The following is a 25,985-nucleotide window of genomic DNA, read 5'->3' as shown; positions in this document are numbered from 1 at the left end:
ACACACGAGTGTTTGTAGCAAGAATTACACGAGGGCGCCAGCCCCAGGGTAATTTTGAGCGACAAACACGAGTGTTGGACTGGAAGAAAAAATCTCTGGCGATATACATATATCTGTCCGGAGGTTTATTCGGAAGAGAATCGCCCGAAAAAACTTTTCCCTAGGTAAATTATATCGGAAATTTTCCCTAGAGAAAATTTCCGCTTAATTAAATTGTGATTGGTTGCTATTCAAACAATTCTGAGTTGTGATTTGTCAATATAAATCATGTGACATTTGAGGGCGATTCTCGCATAAATGCCATTGGTGTTTTTATTTGATGCAAAAATATTATACAAATTTTTATTGATGAAAAAGAACCGGTTTTCGTGATTTGCTTGCAAAATTTATACCACACAGCAAAATAAAATTTTAATCTTTATTATTTATTTAGTCAAAAAATCATTATAAAACAAAACTATGTATTCATTATCAATGTGCATCTAGTAGGCAATGGAAATATAAGTGCACCTTTAGCTTTCTCACCAGAAAAGTTACTAGCCGTTGACAAATGACAGTAATATGACATGAGCGCGAGCGACTGGCCCCCCGCTTCCAATTGTAACCTTAAAATGATTGGCTTTTGCGCAGAATTTGTTTATTGTTGATAAATTACACGGAAAATACAAATTAATTGTTGTAGCTAACGTAACGTTATGAAACCCGCAAGCTAACATCCACCTCAAACACCGACACAAGAACAAAAAGCTTCTACTTAAAAAATTACCTGTTACGAGTCTAAAATATTCAATGTATTGTATTAACATGAGTGTAATCTATTTTTTAACTTTTATTGAACAGTTTCTAACAATACAATATTAATTTAAAGGTAATAAGACGAAAAAAAATCAATAAATTAAAATGTACCTCTTCCTTGTGGAATGCAAGTGTAACAATACATTCTTGAAACATCAGTTAACTTATAAAACCACAACCAAAACGTGTAAGTGTATTTGAATACATAATTGAATTTAGTGCTAAATTTGTTCCATCATTTAAATGCATTCCTTACAAATAGGGGTCAATCTCCTATTGTGTACATTTTCTGTAACTTGTTCTGGCTCCTGTTCTGAGTCTGAACCCTCATCGTGAATTTCTAACTGATCTTCTACATCAGTTTCGCTATGATCAGCCACTTCTATGCTAGAATCAACTTCCTTGAAAAGAAGCTGGAGTCATCTCTGTTCTTCTTCATAACTGTACTTGGCCATTTTCTAATGAGTCCTTTTAAAAAATATCGATAATTATATTAATTATGCTAAAAAAATAAATTTAAGACTTACTTTTTCACTTACAGCATGTGTCCACTTTCTTAAATGAGTAGCCAATTGATTTTATTATCTTGTATAAGGTTGTTCTGCAGTAGGAGAAATTGAGACACTCTGTTGCATGTTTATGAATGTCTGATATTGTTACATGTTCATTTTTCTTAATTTTGGTGAACATAAAATAATTTAATTCTTGTTTAAAAGAAAAATCAACGACTACTTTTCTTCCTGACTTTAATGCAGGTTGATATGGTTTTCAAGATTTCTTTTCTGCTAAAACTTTTTGAACAGTTCGAACACTAACCTAAAAAAATATTATTTAGTATAGGTAACAAGTAAATATAAATAATAAATATTAATTTTACCTGGAATATTAAAGCCACTCTATTAAGGCTTGCTGCTGAAACGTTAGAATTATTCATAAGCTCATTGTGGCAACGAAAAATTGCTTCAAATTCTCGTGCAGTTAAATCAGCCATTCCTTTGTATGAAAAATACTGTTTTTTTAAAGTGTCACGTATGCACAAGAAAACTCACAAAGAACAACAACTTTCAGATACGATGATAACTACGAAGTCTGATGAAGTTTTGAAAGAACGCTGAACGGTTGGCCGTTGGCGCGTTGACATTGTTGGCAACCATAACAAAACAAAGCACTAGATGCGGGCCTTTAGCCAGGGTCGCCAAACTAAAATCAGCTTTCCATAGCACATGCACATTTATAATAAATGGAGTATATATACATATATGAGCTTTATTTTCCCTACGGGCTTTCTGATACATGTTCACAATTTCATACAAACAAAATATATCCTCCAAAAAACAAGATTTTTATTACTCTTCCCCACTCCTCTCGTTCTCTATTCTTTCTCTCCTCTTCCATTTCTCTTTCATCCATCTCTCTGCCATCTTCGCTCCATATATCTCCCCGTTCCCTTCTCCCCCTCTCTCTCATTTCGCCGCATGTGTTCGATCGTCTCACTGTCCTCGCTCACCTCCTGCACCTTTTCTCTTCTCCTTTAGTCCCATTCCTGTTCTCTCTCTCTCCTCGTTCCCACCTCTGAATCTCGCCATCATTTTTCTCTCTCACACACACTCTTTCCCCTCACTATTGTACTTCGATTCTCTTCTCTCTTACTTATCCGTATCTTTGTCCCTCTACCTCTTTATTCACCTTCTCCTTGTATATGTATATGCCTTCTCCTACTGCCCTTTTTCTTCTCTTCCTCTCATCTCTTCTCTCACTGTCGCTAATTCTTTCCTTAGCTCCTCGTTCTCCTCTCTCATTGCCGCTTAGTGATTTGCGAATACCAATTAAGTTAGCCAATAAAAAAGGAACTGCATGAAAGCATTCGGCAGATGACTATGTTAAAAGTGGCTAACGAGTGACAATTGGATAATTAGACAATTAAATAATTTTCGCATAAATGCCATTAGTGTTTTTATCTAATCCCGTGGGATAAATGATACTTATCTCACTAATTTTGAGTGGGATAAGTACTTCATTACCTCACGCATTTTCATTACCTCACTCAGTGGGATAAGTAAATTCTTATCCCACTGAGTGCGGTAATGAAACTCATTTATTTCACTGGCGAAAATCAATGGATAAGATTTATTTTTTTAATTTGGTGCGGTCTTAGATAAAATTTTGTACATAACACGTGGGCTAAAGCATATTACATGAAATTCGTGTGATTACAGATGAACTCGGGCTAACGCCCTCGTCCTGTAATATTGCTTTTATCTCACTAATCATGAAAATAACTATTATTTGATGCTAAAATATTATACAATTTTTTATTGATCAAAAAGAACCGGTTTTCGTGATTTGCGTGCAAAATTTATACCACACAGCAAAAAAAAAATTGAATCTTTATTGTTTATTTAGTCAAAAAATCATTATAAAACAAAACTAGGTAGTTGCCTAGATACTCATAATGCTATCATTCATATTTAGCAAAATTTTTATTAAGTTACTATGTACTACTCTCTTCATTGTTTCAATTCATTTTTTTAGATATTTCCTGGTCTTTTATACCCTCGCCCTCGCTTGGATTTGGTTTCTGGTTTTTATGGAAAACTTTCCAGTGCAATAATTTATTCGTTTAATTTAAATGACAAAATATTCCGTAAGTTAATTTTTATTAAAAAAAATTGTGATTTATTTTCTTAATTGATAACTTTAAATGTATATTTTTTAATATTACCTTGATGAAGATAAAACCTTGGGATAAATTAATTCATTAAGTTCTTAGCAAAAAAGGATCTTGATTTTTATCATTTTACTCTACCGGGACATTTTTTTAACTCTGAACATAGTCCATACTTATTCCCTATGTTCAATTTTAAAAATCACAGATCAATGCATTGTAAGTTGCTATGTAACCAACTATACCGAACACCAGAGATTTTGAAATAATGTTAAAAATTGTTCCGATTGATGGAATTGGTCTATCATGTGTTGCATTGGAAATGTCACGCACATTTCTAATGCTCTGATTGGCATAGAATAACTGCATTATGTGTATTTCTTCTTCAAACAACTTGACCATTTTGTTAAACTGTCAAGTACTTATTTTCGTTACCTTGGTTACGTGATTACATACATGCATTGACCTGTGTTTTTTAAAACTGAACATAGGGAATAAGTATGGGCTGTGTTCAATGTTAAAAAAATGTCCGGGTATATGTATTTCAAAGATGATTTTTTCACAGTTGGCCGATTCCTGAAAATATTTTTATCAACTTTTAGCATCAAGTCTCAAGAAACGTGACAGGAAACAGAAAATGAAACAGCATTACTCCTGGAAGAAGAACCAGAAACTACTAGGCCTGAAACAGTCGACGTCGACGTCGACGTTCACCCAATGCTCCGGCAGAATTGGAAAAAGAAATTTTCATGTAAGCATCAAAAGGACTCAAAAAGTTCCTCCAGGAGATCAGCGAATCTGAAGGCAACAGCTCAACTAGACTGAAGGCTAAAGGTATGCTTCAAAAATTTCGTAAAAAAGACAAGGTTTGTCTACTGAAGAAATCTCTCTATGGATTGCGTCAAGCCGGTAGAAGCTGGTATAGTAAATTAAACAAAACGCTGAAGAACTACGGAGCAATTCCATCGGCATCGGATCCTTGTTTCTTTCGCATCGGTTCAGGAAAAGATGTGACATTGAGAGCCATTTACGTTGACGATATTTTAGTTGCTTCTCGAGACCTGAAAAGAATCAGCGAAATAGGAAGCACTGCTTGGGAGTAGAATTCAGTCAGGTCGACGGCCAGGTTACGATGCTGACGAACGTTTTGGTACGTCTGAATGTACATAAACCCGTTGGAACCCCAGTAGATTTGGGCAAATGTAAGATCATTTGAAGTATTTAATAAATAAATTATCCCCATGAAGGTAAAGCCTCTAAAAAGCGAAATAAATTAATGATTATAAAATATTTAACCGATTCGACTGTGGTTAAAGGCGAGTTACCCGTTGTGGGACTTGTGAACGTGTCCATAGATGTCACATCAGATGTCAAAAATAGCGCAAGATTGCCCTTCAGTGTTAATAGGTAAACTATAAACAGTTGTAAGTTGTAATCGTTTGCTATTTACGTTTTGATAACGTTTGTTGTATTTTGCAAATATCTGAAGTCATGTTTGAAAACGAAATGCACGCCGACGGCTCGAAAATTGATGCAGATCGCGGCAAATGCAATGTAGATCTAATATGACCACAGTCCCGGGCGAAAAGTGTATGATTTCTACATATCGTAATTGCTCCTGATGAAAAGTTTCTGGCTACATAGGTAAAATTTCTGAGTTCACTATAGAGGAACAATTATAAATTATTATTGTAGGTTTGTACCATCGACTGGACTAAAGGAGTTGAGGCCCTAATACCCAACAATGCCTGCAGTGGTGTCATTCCGATTGTTTTTTGAATGGTGGTGTTCAGTACTAATTGAATTTTCCATAGGTGGCTCGACCATTCTGACAGTACATCTACGTCTGACCACTCCAACTCTCCTTTGATACCCTCGACTTGTTGTAACCACTTGTTTGCATCATCCGTTTCAGGGTGGAAAATGGGCAAATCCGCCTGGTCTGGGTGCGGTTTGTTAGATTTGATGGCCTTCACTAGGTCAGCTAGGAGGGTTTCCATTTCGACGGAGTACACACAAGTCCGTCTCAAGTCACACAAACAGCACTGACAATTTAACGTGGTGCACTAGGGCACAATCCCACTTCTGATGTAAGATTTATTTTACATAAAGAACAAAAAAACTCACAACACAATCCAACAGGACAATTACATAATCTAATTTACTGAATATGAAAATGGCACAGCCGTGTGCTCCAGGCAACAGTCAGCCAGAAAGTGCTGAATGTTGACAGGCGGCGGTGACTCAGTACGTGTCCTTTTTCAAAACATAGGATTTCGTTCCTAACAATATTTTATAATTTTTCTCGCTTTTTTCTGATGTAAGTGTCAACTTTTTTTACGCATTCAAATGTAGAAAAAAAAGCTTTACAAGAGTAGGCTAAGAAATGTATAGTGTACTATTAAAAAAAAAAAAGTTGACTGTCTTAACTTTGACATATGTCATCGTAGAGAAGATTTGACAACATCATCTATTGTAGTTTCACAAGCGATTTACAAATATATATGGTTTGCTATACTTTTTTCTTAAAACAGAAAAGATGTAGAGGCGCGAATACCAATCTGAATCATTCAGAGTACAAGGTTTTTTTGTGCTTCGCCCAGTTGTCGACCTCAACTGCGTTTCGGTCTTCAATCTCTGAACTTAGCACAAAAAGAGACACTTCTAGTCTGATACAATATACTATTGTATGTGAAAAGTCAGTTCCTCACATTAATGTAATTTGTTCAGTACCCCTGTTTCATTGCAAAAATATACTTTGTAAACATTCCCTGCTAAATTAACATTTTTGCATTCAGATTTTTTATCCGCCTTCGAGTGAAGAGTGAAGAGTGAAAACGAGGACAACTCTTTTGGGCTTGAATCGATGATAAAGTTTTCGTTGTACTAATTGAAAATGTTTGACAGATTTTGGTAGGTTCTCAATAAACTTCAAAATTTCATACTCGCAAGGTTGAATTTACTAGTCCAACAAATAACCGACGGTTTTACACAGAAATTAAAAACAATGACACGCAAGATATTTCCTAATTAATTACACTTGATTCAAACGTTATGTAACAAAGATTTCTCATCCTTGCTGAAAATCAAGTTCTCGATTGGATGATTGTGTAAGTAAAAAGAGTAGAAAGAGTAGTTTTTTCTTGGGTTTTGTTTGTTCAAAATATTTATATAAGCAAATTGAATTAAGATATATTAAAATACTCTAAAAAATTCTAGAAAAAAAAATGCTTTCAAGGTTATATACTCTTCCTCCACATGATTGCTTCAATTATCCTTTGTTGTTTTTATTATGCAACAAGCTACATTATATAAACTCGATATGTGACATTTATAAAAACATTAGACCAGAGTTCTTCCTCTTCAACTAGTGCAGTGTGTCAAAATGAAAAACACTCCGTTCTTCGCCCTTCTGACTCTTGCAAATTTGTGTTTCGGTGCCAAGCTTCGTAAATATTTCTCCAAGTTTATTATCTCTTTCGGTCTATTGTTACTGTTTTACAGCTACCACTTTCAAAAAATGTGACAAGAAGCAAAGCGATTTTGACCAGTGTCTATCAACAGCCGTCAAGGATGCCCTGTCGCAGTTGAATGTTGGGAAGAAGGAGGTCGGATTGCCCAGTTTTGAACCACTGGAAATACCATCCTTGGTAATAGGAGCTGGGACAGGACCCGTTGGTTTCGCTCAAAATTACAAAAATGTCAAACTTTCTGGATTTGGCAAACTCCTTGAAAGCCAAGTGAGTAAAGCTTCATGAGTGTCGTGTTGAGAATTAATGATGAATGATATTTTGGAGCAGAATGGATTTCGAAAAAAAAACTTTGGAACTTGATGTGGACTACCCGGAAATTATAATGAATTTCGAATATCAAATTAGCGGGAAAATTTTAGTACTCCCTATTCAAGGTGAAGGTCCAGGCAGGATGACTCTAAGTAAGATTTTCTAGTTTTCCTCGTCTCATTTCTCTATCACTCAAATAATTTCAGTTAAGCCAAGAATTTTACTTACTTTGTATCTGGAGGAATACGAAAAGAAAAATAAAAAATATTACAAAGTGGTAAAAAATACGTTGTTAATAGAACCACAAGGGCTGCACTATAAACTGGATAATTTATTCAACGGAGACAAAGCTTTGGGTGACAACATAAATCAAGTACTAAACGACAACGGGAAAGAAGTGTACGCTGACGTTAAGACCAGTTATGAAGAAGCTTTCGGGAAAATTTTTGCCACAGTTTCTGACAATCTTCTGACCAGGGTCCCAGTCGCTGAACTTTTTAGTGAAAAATAGTTGTTTTTTCTTTCTGTATGTACTTTGTTATTGTTTGTATTTAATGAAGCCTTATAAGTATTTCGGATATTTTCTTGTACACAAGTTGGTTGAATTGTTCTTGATAAAATCAAAGAAGTACAAACTCATTTTTTAACTTACCCGACCAAAGGTAGGTAAGTTATTGTGATCGGTCCAAAATTTCGAATTGTTAATTTCATCCGATCTTTACGTTTTGAGGTCCTCTGAACACGTTTATGAAGTTTTTAGAATGATGTCTGTCTGTGCGTCTGTCTGTGCGTCTGTCTGTCCCACTTTTCGTTCTCCCACGATTACTCAAAAACGCTTTAACCGATTGCTTTCAAATTTGACCAACACAAACTTACCCGTGGTCTCTCGAGTTGAAAAGCTTTTGGTGTCAATCGAACTACGGAGGGTGGAAGAGGGTGGGGGTAGGTCGAAAAAATTATTAGGGAGCATGGAAATTTTACTTTACCGTTTGAAAGGGCATGTGTTTTTATGTCGGAAACGATGTTTACCATTTGCGGATTTTTCCAATATGGCGGACTTATGAAGTAATTTACGTCTTCATAGATCGACGGCGATAACTGCTGAAACTTTTAACAAAAAAATCTCGGATCTTGCCATTGGAAATAACTCTGTAATAGTGACCACCGAATAGAGTTTGGTGTCAATCCGACTACGAGGGGTGGAAGAGGGTGGGGGTTGCTCGAAAAAATAATGAGGTGACATGGAAATTTGACATTACCAGTTGAAAGGGCATGTGTTTTATGTTGGAAATGATATTTACTATTTGCGAGAATTGGAAGACGACTTATGTGGGTTAACACGGACAAGGTAGGTATCTCGGGTCAATTCAGATTGGTTTAAATTGATGTCGGGTAAGTTACTAGGCCGGGTCTTCGACTCGGCTCCATCCCAATTTTTTTAATTATTCCCAGGAGACCAGAAATTTAATCTAAAAATGAAAAAGATACTATTTCATCTGCAGTTTTAAATTTCCTGGAAACTATGTGAAACGGTTTAATTAAAAGCGAGAGGAATAGTGTGAAATATCAAAAAAAAAAAAAAAAAAGTGGAACTGGAATATCTAGAAATTAGCATAAAGTTCCAACACGAATTGAATGGGAATAACTTTATTGACATCCATCAAAGGTAAAAAACGAACTGGAGTGAGGGTGTTCAGTTAGATTTTTGGAAAACGTTCTTGGAAAAAAAAATACCAAAAGTGAAACTAAAATTCTGTGATTCCCAATGAAATAATTCCATTAAGTAAAAGGGTGCAAAGCAGTACGGGCTCATGAATTGTAAATTGATTATTCAGGATGTCGCAAAATTAACGTATTCCAAGTCGGGGGTCATCTAGCGAAAAATCTCAGGAATCTCGAAAAAATTAAATAAAAAATATGGGGGGGGGGGGCTTTACAAAGATATATGGATCTGAAGGTTCAAACTTTTCATCATGTTTTCTTCAAATAAAAAATAAAAATGGTTGACATTCATTTTGAAATATGGTGAGGATGATTATGTAAAATATTAAAATATAAATGAAAAGACATTTCTTGAAAAAACAGCTTTATCTCGAAAAAATAAAAGTTATATTTTTCCAATTTTTGTTCAAAAGGGAAGTACAACATAGCTAGAATATTAATCAGGTACTTTTGAACAAATATTGGCAACTTTTATATTTTTTTTAAAGTGAGCAATTTTTTTAAACATTTTTACTTGGTCAACAAGATGTCCCCTACTAAGCCCCGAACTCGGAATTCGATAATTTTAAGACAGCCTGTAGAAGTAGAGCGTATCACTTTCAAGTTGGACAACTTTTTCCATGGAAATAAATGTCTTGGTGATAACAACAATCCGTCTGCAAAGAAATTGCTGATGATCTGAAACCTAGCTTCAAGCAAGCTATCGCCAAAATAATATCTACGACACTTAATAACTTCTTCAGTAAATACAGACTGATTCACATAACCTTCCGACTCTAACGAAATTTAAATGCAGCCAGTTTTTTCATTCATAACTTGATCCAAAAACATGAATAATTTTAAACTTTTGTATGGTTTGGACATCCCTCACAAAAGTCTCAATTATAAAAATTTAAAAATGCCAGTAATCGACAGAAGTTTTTAATTTAAGAAACTGACTCATCAATTCATCATACAGGGTATTTCACGAGTGATAATGATCCCGGCGGATTCGAAAATGCAACACACAATACACTGGAACGTAAACCTGGACATGGAGGCGATAAATATCCGGCTTTTCCTCCTTATCACTCGTGAAATACCCTGCATATCAATATCATATTGTCCCTTTTGTCATTGAAGCACATTTTAATTTAAAAAAAATCGACAAAAAATTGTCAAGTAACTGTCAATAATGCCAGGAATGGTCCAAATTTCATAGTAAATGAAGGTATCAAGTTATAACTGAATAACGTATTACTGGCTGCATTTAAATTTCGCTACGGTCGGAGAGTTATGTGAATCACTCTGTATTGTCTGTAGTGAATCTACACAGCGTTTTTTATTTCGCTGACAATATAATTCATGTATCACGTGATCATGAATGATCCAATGAAAGCGCGTAAAGTCCTTAGTTGCATGGCTATCACAGCGATAATAAAAAACAAAAAAAATATTATCTTATTTACTTTCGTCGTTACGATTTTTGATTGAAATAAATTTGTCAGTTTGACAAATAAATGAATAATTTTTTATTGTAATTTTGTATATTGTCTCATCGAATATAACACGTGGTATGATTAATCAATTAATCATCGATGATATTAAATTCGTAAAATGGCTATTTTCAGTTCTAAAATGGACAAGTCAATTCACTTGAAATAGGCAACCAAACTTACAGATCCATGAGTCCTATGTTCCATAAAATAAAAAAACTCACGGTATGTATACTAAATTGAATATATGAATAATACAGTGAGCGGCAAAAGTATGGAATAAATTCATTAAAAATTAAACAAAATTTTTTTGAAAAAAATATTTGGACAGGTCAATTTTAGTTTATAAAAATACATGTTTTAGTACCAAAGAAAATTCCAAGCAGTCATTTTTTTTTCGAGTGATGACGTCATCGATATTTTTTTTAAATGGAAACCCCCTTTTTTGCCATATTTGAAAGTAACTCAAGAGAGTCCAAATCCTGAACAATTTTCAAATACCTGTTTCATTTATGTGACTTTTCATGAACAAAAATGTGAAGATAGCACCCTTATTAGTACTAAAGATGTTTAATATAATCGTTAGTTACATTTAACCTTAGCCGGACGTTATAAAACCTGTTCACCTTATAGAAAATCAACTTGTTTAGATAAAACCAGTAGCGTTTTGTGTTTTCCATTTTTATTATTATTGTAGATTCTTACACTCGTATTTAGGGCAAGTGGATTAAATTTCAACAAAACGCTATTTCTTCAAAACTTCACAAAACCACAAATAAAACTTTTTTGTAGAAAATCGATCATTTTCATGATTATCCTGGACCCTTTTCTCGATTTTGTCCAGATCATTTCCCTAATTGTGGGCATGAATTTTAATGAGGCGTTGAATTTTACACGTGTGCTCATAATGTATCATGTGATAAACTTGACCCATAAATATATCAGATAAGATCCGACTTCCTGATCACAACTAGTGTAGTCTTAAAATGGAAAAGTCGACGTTTCTCGCTTTTCTTGCTGTTGCAAATTTGTGTTTCGGTGCCAAGCTTCGTAAATATTTCTCCAAGTTTATTATCGCTTTCGGTCTATTGTTATCGTTTTACAGCTACCACTTTCAAAAAATGTGACAAGAAACAAAGCGATTTTGACCAGTGTCTATCAACAGCTGTCAAGGATGTCCTGTCGCAGTTCAATGTTGAGAAGAAAGAGGTCGGATTGCCCAGTTTTGAACCCCTGGAAGTACCATCCTTGGCTATAGGAGCTGGGACGGGACCCGTTCAGTTCGCTCAAAATTATAAAGATTTCAAGCTTTCTGGATTGACCAAAGTCGACTTTTTGAAAGCCAAGTGAGTAAAAAAGCATCACGAGTGCCGTAATAACACTTAATGACAAATTTTGGAGCAGAATGGATTTCGAAAATTTTGGAATTGGATATAGACTTCCCGGAAATTGTAATGAATTTCGAATATAAATTTAAGGGGAGAATGCCGAAATTTTTACTCACTTTGCACCTGGAGGAATACGAAAAGAAAAATAAAAAATAAAGTTACACAAAAAAAGTTGTTAGTCGAACCACAAATGTTAAACTTTAAACTGGATAATTTATTCAATGGAGACAAAGTTTTGGGTGACAACATAAATCAAGTAATGAATGACAACTCGAAAGAAATGTACGCTGACCTTAGGTCCAGTTACGAAGAAGCTTTCGGGAAAATATTTGTGGCAGTTTTTGACAATCTTTTGACCAGGGTGCCGATCGCCCAACTTTTTGGTGAAGACTAGTTTAAGTATATTATTTGTTTTCTATGTACTGAGATAACCGCTTTTGAATTCAAAACTAACCGCCAATGAAAGCTATAGAATTACCGGCGTTCGGTACCGTCGGCGACCGCTTGGGGGCGTGGGTGAAAGCCGACAGGGGATGAACGGCCATGTTTTTTTTGGGACACTTCTCCCTGGTCTGTAGATGAGTGCAGAGGTACCCTGTGTGATTTTCTTTTTGTGCTCTAACTGTGTGATTTTCGGTGCTTTCCGAACTACATTAGACGTTGTTGTTGTCCAGCCCTCCTGGTTTGAACAAGGTATGTTTGCGGTACTAAAATCATGTCTGTTTCGCGCGAAATGTATTTTAATTATCATGATGGTCGCACGTGGGTTGTTGATGTTCCCACCATATTGTATAAAATCCGCAATTATCTCGACCATCCTCATGTATCACGTTTTTAACATTTGTAAGCTTGTGAAGGAGAGTAAGGCCGCCTGGTTCTAGGTTTGTAAATTTTATAAAATTGTACGGATCACGTTTTTTTTGTTGTCAAATCTGGTTTTACAATTCACTAACTTTCCTAAAAGAAAAGGGCGCCAAGTTTTAGCGTGGGTCTGTGGCTTTTACTTTTTATAAGCGCACTCCCTCATTTTTGATCCCCTTCTAATTATTCCGAGTGACGCTTTTGGTGTGATAAGCATCTAGTTATTGTTCAACACTTAAATCAAAATTGCAAAGTTTCCACTTCCATCCCGGTAGCAACCAAATGTTTATATTTCAGGTGTCTCCGTGGGTTTTTCCTTAGCTAGGGATCTACTACATTTAGTCCCGGGGCGCCCTCCATATTATTCAGGGCGCCCCCCTTGGCGATGAACCGGCTGTAATATGCTAGGATCGACCGGACTGTGTTTTTGTTATTTTTATGTATGTGTTAATGGTTGTTACCACCTTTCCATCCCAAATTGAAAGTGTTCTTAGATAGCTCTGTCAACAAATATTTGTCGCGTTTCTTTTTTTGGTTGCTTTTTCCAGGTTGTTGTAGTTGTAAATTCTAGACCTTACCGCGAGGGTCTCTCTCTGTTTGTGGGGTTTTGTTTTTCCTCTAACCTCCCAACGTTGAACACGACCTCGCGGCCCTCATAAAATTTGCACCCCAAGGGAGACCCAAAAACCTAACGCTTGGCAGGACTTGTTGAATGCTGGGTTTTACTCGAGCTCCATGGCACACTTCCGGAAATGTGATCAGGTCTATTTTCCCTGAGTCTGTGTAGCCTGACAAGCGCGTTGTGTTTTCTTTTGCTGTGGAAAAGTAATGTTCACTTCAACCGATGAACTTAGAGTACCTCAATTTGTTGACTTACGTAAAGCAGTTAGGACCTTTCCCTTAGCACTAAATCACGGGTAGGCGGGAAATGTTAAAGTCGTAAGGATAGGTGCCACAACCCACCGGACCACCCAAGGCCACTCGCTCCTTCTATAGCGTATCTGCCGCACATTGTAAATTAACTTGAAAAGGAGAAAACATGCTAAGGTTCTCGTCTAGTGCTCGCTCCCGCTCGAACGGTCCGAGGTAACTGTTTTGTTTGTAATGTACATGACCCTCCTGTTTTCTTTTGAATTTGAATTGTGTTGTTTATGAAATCAGTTTTGCTCAATTTTCACTAACTGTCCCGTCTACGTTGTCACTTCGGACTTGTTCGTATTTTTAGGAGAGGGTTTTAGCGGAGCCTCATTCAGGGGTCTAGGGGGATGGCCAGAGCTCACCATTTTCCTAGAGTTCTAAATGAGTAGTCTTCTCACATTTGAGGAGACTTGGGTGCCCTCTCCCGAGACGTTTTATTATTCATAAATCCCGGCGTTAACGAAAATCATAACTTTGAATAAATAGCTGGTTTTAATTATTGTGTTGTTTTATTTGCACTCTTCTGTGTGGTTCACAAACCCTGTTGGAACGAATCTGGTAATGTTTAATTTGTATTAAAAAAAACACACAACGTAAGGAAATTAACTAAGTACGATCACGCGCTCTTGGCCATTTTTGAATTTCGCGGGTGTTATTTTCATTGCGTATGTTGGTAGAAAAAAAAATGAGATGGACGCTTGGTGGGAAATTTGAATTACCCACTTGGTTCATCACAGTACTTTGTAATTTTTGCACTTAATGAAGTTTTATAAGTTTCTTGCATGCTTCCCGATCTTGCGTTCTTTTATTCGTTCAAGTGTCATTTAATTAAGAATTGAATGCAATAAGCAATGTGGATAAGTTGGACAGTATTAACAACAAAAAAAGAGATAAGTAGTTAGTAGAAAAAAACATTCCGAAAACGTGGGGCGTAACTTAATGAACTGTTAACTGTCAATTTACGTACATTTACCTGAAATTTATTTAAACAAAGATTTTAACTGGAGGACCCAAACTATTTATGATCTATTTTTGAAATGGGGACGAATAAAATGGTAACTGAATTGAACACAGATAACATTATTTGTTGGAGTTTCGACAAAATCCCTCTCTTCATCTTAGCTGTTGGTATATTAAAGTCACGCCGCACGTTTTCATAAATTTTGCTTTTAATTGATTTTGCTTTGTTTTCTTGTATTTTTATAAAATGATTCTTGGTAATAAATTATTTTTTAAAATATGGCCAAGAGGTCAGGACATACTTCTGAAAATGTATTGCGATTATGACGACAAAACAATGACGTTAATAAACGTTAGTAAAACCCGTATGAATTTGTAGTAAGGAAATCGATTCCAAGGAAATCCACCCAAATTTAAATTCCATTGAAACCATCTAAGATGGTTTAATGAAAAGAGAAAACAATATAATCGAATTTCAGCAAAAAGTGTTAAAACTGGAAGTTAAATATTCAGAGATTACCATGAAATTAGAACATGTATTTCATGGGAATTATACAGGGTGTTATTAAAATCTGTTTAGAAAATTTAATCGGTGATAGAACTCATCAAAACAAGTTACTTTTCTATTTACCATTTTTTCGAAAAATCGTTCTAAACCCAGATAAAATTTTTAACATTCCGTGCACTGTGAGCGCGCACTCCATCATGTAAGTATCACATATCCCTCCGAACCAGTACCGGCACGTCATCCAAAAGGTCACATTAAGTAAAAGATTTAAATGATCTTCACCGTTTAAATATTGAGGTAAGACATGTGGCCCAATCAAACGTTTTCCAATTATTCCCTGCAGCATCACGTTCTCGGATTTGGTGTAGATTTTCGTCCGAAGAGATGTGAGTATTATGCCAACTGAAAACTCCATCTCTAGAACGAGTAAGTCCTGCTTTCTCCGTGGTCAAGGCGGTGCTTAAAAAATTGGGTTCTTTGTAGACTTTTCGAAGAAGCCATTCAAGTGTTGCAAACGTTGACGATGATAAGGATGCAATCCTTGTTCATGCAGCGACCTCCAAATTGTAAAACTGCTGTATTTGGTTTTGTTCGACACCTCCTTAGAAAATTAGGGGGAGATTCACGAAACTTTGCAAATTTGCAAATCGTTAACAAAACCCCAAATACAATGCTTCAACAATGTCGGTTGTCATGGTTTTAAATTTGCAACGCCTTATCGAGCCTTACCGAGTTCCGTGAATGACCCCCTATATCTGTAACTTTGTATTTAAAATTTTAAATAAAAATAAATCACTTTGTGGACGGATTTGTTTCTATAAAATACAATAGAATACAAAATAAACAAAGTTCTGCAACGTCAATAAAGTGATTGTGTACACGTTGTGGAAATTGTGGAAATGGATGCTGATAATGTCCTGGAAGAGTCAAATGCCGCGAGATACCAAATGTTGCTTAAAAAATCAACATTACGTTATCAGAAAGAAATGGAAAACTTAAAAAGAAAATTGCGTGAATGAAAACCAGTGAATGAAAGACAGTGGGCAAAAAAACGATGAGCGAAAGTGACGTGAACGAAAGAGAAACCTTCACCCACTGATAACTATGAATACAGACTCACATTCTAGGAAGATATCGAACAAAAGTAATTATTTGTTTTGATGAGTTCTATAACTGTTTAAATTTTCTCAACGCATTTTAACAACACCCTGTATGAAAGCATATCACTACCTAAAATCTACAAATCTAACATATTTTGAAACTACGTCAAGGGGATCTTTAAATCCTGAAAATCTTTTAAATACTCGTTTCATTTCTGAGTTTTCAGAAACAAAAATGTGAAGATAGCACCTTCATTACTTCTAAAGATTATAACGACGTTAGAGTGACGTTATAAAACTCGCTCACCTTATTGAAAATCAACTTGCTGCACAGTTTTTTCATAAAACCAGTAGCGTTTCGAGTTTTTAAGTTTTAATTATTCTAGATTATTATATATTTAAGCCAAGTAGATTAAATTTCATCAAAACGCTCTTCGAAACTCTACAAAACTACAAAAAAAACTCTTGCAGAAAGTAGATTATTTCCATGATTATCCTAATTGTCCCTATCATTTCCCCACAGTGTGGGTGTTCAAATTTACACGTATGCCAATGTATCATGTGATAAACTTGACCTATAAATATACCAGATCAGATCAGGCTTCCTGATCACAACTAGTGCAGTCTTAAAATGAAAAAGTCGACGTTTCTCGCTCTTCTTGCTGTTGCACATTTGTGTTTCGGTGCCAAGCTTCGTAAATAATTCTCCAAGTTTATTATCGCTTTCGGTCTATTGTTACCGTTTTACAGCTTCCACTTTCAAAAAATGTGACAAGAAACAAAGCGATTTTGACCAGTGTCTATCAACAGCTGTCAAGGATGCCCTGTCGCAGTTGAATGTTGGGAAGAAAGAGGTCGGATTGCCCAGTTTTGAACCACTGGAAGTACCATCCTTGGTTATAGGAGCTGGGAAAGGACCCGTTGGGTTCGTTCAAAATTACAAAAATATTAAGCTTTCGGGATTTACCAAAGTCGACTCCTTGAAAGCCAAGTGAGTAAAGCATCATGAGTGCCGTTGAGACTTAATGACATATTTTCGAGCAGAATGGATTTCGAAAAGAACATTTTGGAATTGGATGTAGACTACCCGGAAATTATAATGAATTTCGAATGTGAAATTAACGGGCAACTTTTAGTACTCCCTGTTCAAGGTGAAGGTCCAGGCAGGATTAATTTAAGTAAGATTTTCAACCTTTTCCAATCTCACTTCTGAATCACTCAAATCATTTCAGATAAGCCGAAATTTGTACTTACTTTGTATCTCGAGAAATACGAGAAAAAAAATAACAAATATTACACAGTGGTAAAAAATAAGTTGTTAATAGATCTACAACGGATGAACTTTAAACTGGATAATTTATTCAACGGAGACAAAGCTTTGGGTGACAACTTAAATCAAGTAATGAACGACAACTGGAAAGAACTGTACGATGATGTTAAGTCCAGTTACGAAGAAGCTTTCGGGAAAATATTTGCCTCAGTTTTTGACAACCTGTTGGCCAGGGTGCCGATCGCCCAACTTTTTGGTGGAGAATAGTTTTTAAGTATATTTTTTGTTTTCTATGTACTTTGTAATTTTTTCACTTAATGAAGTTTGATAAGTTTCTTGCATATTTCCCGATTCTCTTGTGTTCTTTTATTCGTTCCAAACAATGATTTAGTAAAATTCGGTCGTTACGAAGTTTCACAAGATCATTGGTTCAACTGTTAAAACGACATGCAATAAGCAATGTGGACAAATTGGACAAAATGATCAACAAAAAAAGAGATAAGGAGCGGCTATGGAAAAAAACATTCTGAAAACGTGCGGCTTAATTTAATAAACTGTCAACTGTCAATTGACGTACATTTACCTGAAATTTATTTAAATAAAGATTTTAACTGGAAGATACAATAACGTTAATAAAACTGTATGGAAAAACACAAACACGTAAGAATTTGTGGTAAGGAAATCGATTCCAAGGAAATTAATATGGGGGATGGTAATTTATCTCCATTCAAATTTAAATAGTGGAATTTCAGTAAAAAGTGTTGGGACTGGAAGTTAAATATCCAGAGTTTACTATGAAGTTCCAATATGCGTTCAATGGATATTATAAAGGATATTATTAAAACAAAAATTTTAAACACGATAGAACTCATCAAAAGAAGTTATTTTTCTATTTACCATTTTTTCGAGAAATTTTTCTAAACCCAGATATAATTTTAATTGGTTTTGATCGTAAATTCTGCTCCCTGCCAATGTGTCCCCGCACATTAAAAGCGAAAGGAGATAAAAAAGTAAATAATCAAGCAAAACAAATTCTTTACTCGTAGTGAGAATGGCATTGAACTTACGTACCACACTTGATTAATTAGCGCCCAACCATATGGTGTTATTGTATGGCAAAACTTTAGGTATACTCTTTTTCTGAGCCCGATGCCGGTAAGCCATAAACCGATCAAAGCGCTGACAGATTCCAGTGCGTCAAAAACATTTCTTGAATAATTACTTATAAGCAGCCTAGTCCCTTCTATTGGTATTAAAATGTTACAATTCAACTTTTTGGATTTCCTATTCTAAATAACTATCCCTTACCTAGTATAGTATGTGCAGCGAGAGAAAATAGTACCTAGCGCACGTAAAATATGAAATATATCCTTCAAGCAGTAACATTTTTGTTCTGAAATTATGCTCCAATTAATGTATTCTAGTGCATTTTGTAGTGTTGGGTTACAGGCCTAGAATTTAAAATCTCCCAATCTTTCGCTGGACGAGGTATATCTTCCAAACATCATGTTTTCTCATTCTTACGCCTGCACACAGGTTTCAGAACGAGGATGGCAAATTTGTTAACGTGAGCCGAGCGCAAGTATTTTCTCCACAAAAGCAATTTGCATGTGCGTGTGTTAAGCCGTGATTATTATGGTACTATGGATTTATGACAACCCGGTTTTACGAGTTACCGGCATCGAACTCAGAAACGGAGTATAAGGCGGTCGATGTACAATCAATAATGAATGCCGTCATTTTTAACCCTCAAATCAGGCCAGAGAAATTTTTTTTCGTATCCCACCTCCACCCGGCGGCACGGCAATTTTGCCGGAGTACATACACTATTACGGATAATACTATCAAGTAATAGTGCAGTGCTTATCAACATAATTACCGGCGTCTTGCCTCCACATTTAGACTTTTTTGTGTTTTATGTTCTGTGTCAATGTTAAGGAATTTCCAGAGAAATTATTACTAACCCATCTCAATAATACGTTTTTCTATTACTAACAGTTTTTACTGTTTTTCATTCGAGCATTTTAATCGAGTAATTCTTCTTTCGTTCTTCGTTATCAATGGACGTGAGTTTCCCCCTGGATGAGCAGAATGTTTGTTACATTGGAGTACGGGAGGTAAATTTTCCATCACGATAACTAATTTCAAGCACGAGGCGCAGCCGAGGGACTGATTAATTGAACTGCTGGAAAATAGCTTCCACACGACACCAACCAAAAAAAAAAAAAATGTAAACATTTTCGACTTACAGAGGTACACTTCTATTCAATAAAAAGTGGTACAGCTAATTAAATTTTAACTTTAAAAAAATTTAAAAAAAATAAGAATACTGTTTGTAAAAATTAAGCGGCACTGGGAATTTGACGGGAACGTTTTCTGTTAGCGTTATGTTACGTTTTAACGTTAAAAAGAATTTATATTAGCAAAATATTGCTAAAATTGAGTGCAACATTTGAATAGAAGTGAACATTACTGCAAAATTAACACTTTTGGATTCAGGATAAAATGAGACTCTGGGTTTGGAATCAGTAATAAAATTTTCATTGATGTCAAACTAAACACCGTTCACGTCTTTTTGGTATAATGGGAGACCATGCTTTATTTTTTTTTAACGTTGGACACACTGTTTGATTTCCGTCACTAAAGTGTCTGAGTACTCGTCTATTGCAAACTAGTAAAACTGACATCAATGCACTAGAAGTACTAGATATTGATGCTATTTATAACCTCAAACTTATAAAAACATAATTTAATTCAACAGACAGTTTTACTACCAAATTAAATGCAAAATTTCCATGACTTTCCATTATGCCAAAACAACGTGAATGCATTTTGTTTGCTATATTTTAGAAAGTATTTCAATGGGGCCCAAATTCTGTGTGTACATATTTTGAACACAGTTGCATTTGTGGGTTTTCGTAGAACATAATAGTCAAAGCTTTGAGTGACTAGTTTAATGTTTAAATGACTTTTTTTTCATTACTTGTAAAGATGTATAAGAAACTCGTTAATTACACCTGACCTTACACAGGCCTTATATCACTTGTTCACCTTGTTGCAAATCAAGTTGCTCATTGGATTTTACGTAAAACTAGTAGCGTTTTGTGTTTTTGCATTTTGGATATCCGAGATTTTAGTGGATTAATATGTATCTACTAAAGCACTCTTCAAAACTACACAACAACTACACATAAAACTACCGTGCAGAAAATCGATCATTTTTATGATTATCCCCCTTCCTCCCCCACTTGATTACCACGACCATTTCCTTGCATTGTGATCGTATGTGCCAAGGTATCATATGGTCTCGTGGAACTAAACCTATACAAATACGAGTATTAGAACAGAGTTCTTGATCACAATTAGTCTCAAAATGAAAAAGTTGATGTTTCTCACTTTTCTTGCTTTTGCAAACTTGTGCTTCAGTGGCAAGCTTCGTAAATATTTCTCCAAGTTGATTATCAGTTTTGGTTTCTAATAAACGTTTTACAGCTTCGACCTTCAAAAAATGTGATAAGAAACAAAGGGATTTTAATCAGTGTTTATCAACAGCAGTGAGGGATGCCCTGTCACAGTTGAATGTTCAGAAGAAAGAGATCGGCTTGCCCTGTTTTGAGCCACTGGAAATACCATCTATGGTTGTCGGAGCCGGGACGGGAGTCGTTGATTTTGCACAAAATTATGAAAATATCAAAATTTCTGGACTTACCAAACCCGATTCCTTGAAAGCCAGGTGAGTGAAGCATCATGAGTGCCGTAACGAAACTAAGTGACATATTTTGGAACAGAATGGACTTCGAAAAGAAAACTTTGGAATTGGAAGTAGACTACCAGGAAATTATAATAAATTTCGAATATAAAATTAAGGGGAAAATATTAGTACTCCCTGTTCAAGGTGAAGGTCCAGGCAGGCTTATTCTAAGTACGACTTTCAGTTTTTCCCATCACATTTATAATTCACTTAAATAATTTCAGTTAAGCCAAAATATCTTGTTATTTTTTATCTGGAGGAATACGAGAAGAAGAATAATAAAAAGTATTATAAAACGAACCAACATAAGTTCTTTAGTGAACTACAAGGGTTAAGTGTTAAACTGGAAAATTTATTCAATGGAGACAAAATTTTGAGTGACAATATACATCAGGTAATGAACGAAAATTGGAAAGAAGTGTTCGGTGATGTTAAGTCCGGTTACGAAGAAGCCTTCGGGAAAATATTTACCTCAGTTCTTAGCAATTTTTTAAGCAGAGTTCCAATCACGGAACTTTTTGTTGAAGAATATCTTTAGCATATTTTTTGTGCTCTATGTACCTACTTGGTTAATTTATGCACTTGACGCGGTTTTATATGTTTTTTTTGCACATTGTCAGACTTTTCTTGTGTTCTTTTAGGTGTAAAGGTAGCCAGACACGTGCGGGATTTCCTCAAGGTTCGGCCTGAACAGTCCAAGCCTTGAGGAATTCTTTAACGTGTGTGGCGGCGTCCTTGAGGCCGCGGTGGATAAACATCCCGAACAAAAATCAATTCTTTTTCCGACTTGAGGCCGAATTTTTTGTCTCTTGCTGCGTGTATTGTGTAGGCATTAGTCGGCCTTAAGGATTTTCTTAAGGAAATTTTTTTCCGTGTGTAGGAAAGGGTTCCGTAGACGAAATCCCGGAGGCTTTTTTCTTGAGGAAATCCTGCTTGTGTATGGCTACCTTTACGTGTTAAATGTCAAAACATGGATGCACTAGTAATCAATCATAAACGTGGATATAATTGCGAAATAAAAAAATGCATTTTACAACTAAAGCTGTGTAATCGCTTGTCAACCAGAATATAGGAAGACCTTGACAGAGTATTACGCAATCAACACCAAATGATTTAAACAACTTTCTCAAATGTAACTAAAAACTTAGACAACTCGTTGCCTCGATGTCAACTCTCAATGACAACACCGCACGTTGTGTCTTCAGTGAATTGTGATTGGAGTTAAAACATTCAATTCTGTTCAAGTATTTGGGCTACGAGAGAGCCACGGACATGGCACACATGACAGGTAGTGAGAAAGGCAAAGAAGGTAGTGGGATGTGTCTGGGGAATAAGAGAGAAAAATTGGGGAGGTGATTTCAGGAGGGGAATGAGAGAGTGAAAGAAAAATATTTGAGATGGGTGCTAGGAGTGGACAGAGAAACGCCAAGTTATACAGGGTGTCTCAAAATTGGCGAAATTCGAATTTAGAGCGTTGTAGGGGATCACTTCAGTAGTCCAAATATGGAAATTAAAAAAAAATCGGGACTCCTCCCACAAAGATACATTGGTCTGAAGGTGCACTCTTTGAACTGCGTCTTCTTGAAATACAGGCTGAAAAGTTCAGTGTTTATTGTTATTTATGGTGTAGATGATTGTGGAAAATAATAACGTAAAACAATTTTTTGAAAAATACTTTGGAGTAAAAATCTTTTAAATTTTTGTAATTTTTCTTAAAAATGGAACGGCAATAGTATTTTGTCACTGTGGATATGAAGGCTGGTATGTATCGAACAAAATTAAAGTGCTTATATCTTCTTCAGGAAGAGCGATTTTTTTTTCCAAGTATTTTTAGAGCTCTACTGGGTCCCTCCCTACCACGCTCTGAATTCGGAATTCGTGAATTTTGAGACACTCTGTATAGTGAGGGAAGAGTGTAAGAGGAATAGGCAGAGAGTAGAAGCGGGATAGAGATCGGCAAAGTTTGAAGACAAAATGGTGGAAGGGAAGAGTGGAGGATACTTACGGAATGCTCGTGAGAAAAGAAAAAGAACAAAGATGAGAAGGAGAGAGAGAATTACTACCAGAGGAACTGATATGCCAGTGAAGAAGTGGAAAGATTGAGAGCAGAAAGAACACGGATGAATGCGGAGCTGAGTAAAAGGGACAAAGACACGGACAAGCAAGAAAGGAGGGAGAGAATCAAATAATTCAGATACAACAAGGAGTATGAAAGATGTATGACAAAGGAAATTGCGGAGTACCTGGGGAGAGAGTGGAAGAGAGAGAAAAATAATGGCGAGATTCAGATAAGGAAACGAGGAGAGAGAAAACAGATATTGGACGGAAGGAGAGAAGAAAAGGTGCAGAATGTGCTAGGAGGAGAGAGAGAGAGAGAGAGATGATCGAGCACAAGCGGTGAAATAAAAGAGAGAGAGAGACAGGGAGAAAAAGGAACAGGGAGAAATACAGAATGAAGACGGAAGGGAGATGGGATGAATGAAAGAGAGATGGAACAGGAGGGACAGAATAGAAAAAGAACAGGGTGGGGAATACAAGGAAAGATGTTTTTTTTTTTTGGAATTGTTATTTTTATATTTAGATAAAACTGTAACCAGGAATCCGAAAGCCCGTAGGGCAAATAAAGCATTATATGGGGTGAGTCAGGAACTCAAGCTGAAACTCCATGAGTCTATTTACACGTGAAAGTAATGTTAAAAAAACTCATATGTTCTTCTCCGATTTTCATTTGTTTTCAAGTTATAGCGTAATAGTGCTTCCCGAGTATTCACTTGTACCGAGCGATCATTTAAAAAATAAATCGAGTTTGCTTTGGAGCCTATGCTATAGCATGGGTTGCCATAGGTAACACGCCGACTCGATTTATTTTTTAATTGATCGCACCGTACTTTGTACACTTCATTTTTCAAGCAGCCAAATGTTTTTTAATCGTAAACATGGCATACTCTGATTACAAAATGTTTTGAATGTGAAAACAACCGAAAATTTGGATAGAAGTAGAACGCTGGATAAAAATTTTAATTACGCTATAACAAATGAAAATCGGATAACATATGAGTGCTTGTTATATTATTTTCACGTGTAAATACACTCACTGAGTTTCGGCCATTCCTCCCAATTCACCCTGTATAACATTCAATTCAGTAACCTGTGACACCTCAAAAGTCAAAATGAAAAATGAATGTCAATGCACGTTTTGGAAGTTCCACTGTGACTACTATTGTCGAAACTATCGAAAAAGGTGTGCCTTTTAATATATTGTTGAATAATCTTTCCAAATACCACGCGAGGTGCGATTTTTTTTTTAAAACACTGTTGTTTTCTTACAAATTGTTAACCACATTTTCGGTTTATTCACTTAGTGAAGATACTATGGTTTGCATATTATGATGCGTTTCAATTTCGCCTTGTATATTGCATCAAATTTTTTACCATTCTTTCCTGCAATTTCAGAAATACCTCTCCTTACATCTTTTTAAATAAAATTAAAAAATATCTTTTATTTAATTAATTTTTTTCGATTGAGGAATATTTTCAAAATGATTTCAGAAGCCCAGAAACAATCGCACTTAAATTAAAAAGTGTAGTTAAGCATAAAAACGTACCTATATGTGCATTAGAATAATTTATTTAATTTTATAAAATCGTTATAATGTTCTTTGTTTTTATATTGTTTATTATGTTAACAAATTTATGACAGTTACTAAATACAATGTAAATATAATATATTTTACCACAAATAAATTATTTCATTGTTATTATTATCATATTTAAGTGAAGTTTTAGCACCTTCATTAGTATAATGATGCGTAAGACGTTCGTTAATTACATCTGACCTTACGGGGACGTTACAAAACTTGTCCACCTTGATGCAAGTCGACGTACAGATTGATTTCTAAGTAAAACTAGTAGCGCTTTGTGTTTTTATATTTTGATTATCCTAGATTTGAATATATTTAGGCCAAGTGGATTAAAATCGACTAAAATACTTTACAAAACTTTACAAAAAAATCTTCCTCAACTGGATTGGCTCAATCATTTTCCTACCTTGTGGCCGTAATACTTTATATGTGTGCCAAGGTATTAGGTGGTTTCTTAAAATTAAACCTATAAAAATATCAGATCGGAGCTTCTGACCACAATTGGTGCAGTCTCATAATGAAAAAGTGGACGTTGCTCACTTTTCTTGCTTTTGCAAATTTGTGTTTCGGTGCAAAGTTTCGTAAATATTTCTCCAAGTTTATTATGGCTTTCGGTTTATTGCTACAGTTTTACAGCTTCCACTTTCAAAAAATGTGACAAGAAACAAAGCGATTTTGACCAGTGTCTGTCAACAGTCGTCAAGGATGCCCTGTCGCAGTTGAATGTTGAGAAGAAAGAAGTCGGATTGCCCAGTTTTGAACCACTGGAAGTACCATCCTTGGTTATAGGAGCTGGGACGGGACCCGTTGGGTTTGCTCAAAATTACAAAAATGTCAAACTTTCTGGGTTTACCAAAATCGACTCCTTGAAAGCTAAGTGAGTAAAGCATCATGAGTGCCGTTGAGACTTAATGACATGTTTTGGAGCAGAATGGATTTTGAGAAGAAAATTTTAGAACTGGAAATAGACTTCCCGGAAATTGTAATGACTAATGAGTTTCCAATATAAAATTAGCGGGCAAATTTTAGTACTCCCTGTTCAAGGTGAAGGTCCAGGCAGGATTAATTTAAGTAAGTGTTTCTAGGTGTCTTCTGTATCATTAATAATTCACTCAAATAATTTCAGTTAATCCAAAATATTTTCTTACT

General features: G+C 35.5%; 2 protein-coding genes and 2 long non-coding RNA genes across 5 annotated transcripts; 3 read left to right on the top strand and 1 right to left on the bottom strand.

Annotated features, from left to right (window-relative positions):
• Window positions 1-816: 816 nt before the first annotated feature.
• Window positions 817-4,063, bottom strand: LOC138128090 (uncharacterized). Of its 2 annotated transcripts, XR_011158528.1 has the most exons (4): window positions 1,845-4,063; window positions 1,673-1,788; window positions 1,323-1,611; window positions 817-1,263 (listed from the first exon to the last, which is right to left on the bottom strand). It is a non-coding gene; the product is annotated as an uncharacterized lncRNA (long non-coding RNA). The 2 variants fall into 2 exon arrangements; XR_011158527.1 differs by having other exon boundaries at window positions 1,673-4,063.
• Window positions 4,064-5,661: 1,598 nt separating this feature from the next.
• LOC138128089 (protein takeout-like) lies at window positions 5,662-7,813 on the top strand. The gene is made up of 4 exons (XM_069044283.1): window positions 5,662-6,909; window positions 6,965-7,200; window positions 7,261-7,394; window positions 7,449-7,813. Exons 2-4 carry the CDS (start codon window positions 7,160-7,162, stop codon window positions 7,751-7,753), a joined length of 480 nt encoding a protein of 159 aa, XP_068900384.1. The 5' UTR covers window positions 5,662-6,909; window positions 6,965-7,159; the 3' UTR covers window positions 7,754-7,813.
• A 3,243-nt stretch (window positions 7,814-11,056) lies between these two features.
• On the top strand, window positions 11,057-11,976 carry LOC138128092 (uncharacterized). Its single transcript, XR_011158529.1, has 3 exons — window positions 11,057-11,489; window positions 11,545-11,785; window positions 11,844-11,976. It is a non-coding gene; the product is annotated as an uncharacterized lncRNA (long non-coding RNA).
• Window positions 11,977-16,724: 4,748 nt separating this feature from the next.
• LOC138129771 (protein takeout-like) lies at window positions 16,725-17,787 on the top strand. Its single transcript, XM_069046062.1, has 4 exons — window positions 16,725-16,869; window positions 16,925-17,165; window positions 17,219-17,352; window positions 17,407-17,787. Exons 1-4 carry the CDS (start codon window positions 16,806-16,808, stop codon window positions 17,709-17,711), a joined length of 744 nt encoding a protein of 247 aa, XP_068902163.1. The 5' UTR covers window positions 16,725-16,805; the 3' UTR covers window positions 17,712-17,787.
• The last annotated feature ends 8,198 nt before the right edge of the window (window positions 17,788-25,985 follow it).

Source organism: Tenebrio molitor, chromosome 4 (genome assembly GCF_963966145.1).
Source record: "Tenebrio molitor chromosome 4, icTenMoli1.1, whole genome shotgun sequence".
In the NCBI taxonomy this organism is placed as follows: Eukaryota; Metazoa; Arthropoda; class Insecta; order Coleoptera; family Tenebrionidae; genus Tenebrio; species Tenebrio molitor.
This window is presented reverse-complemented; position numbering and strand designations above follow the sequence as displayed.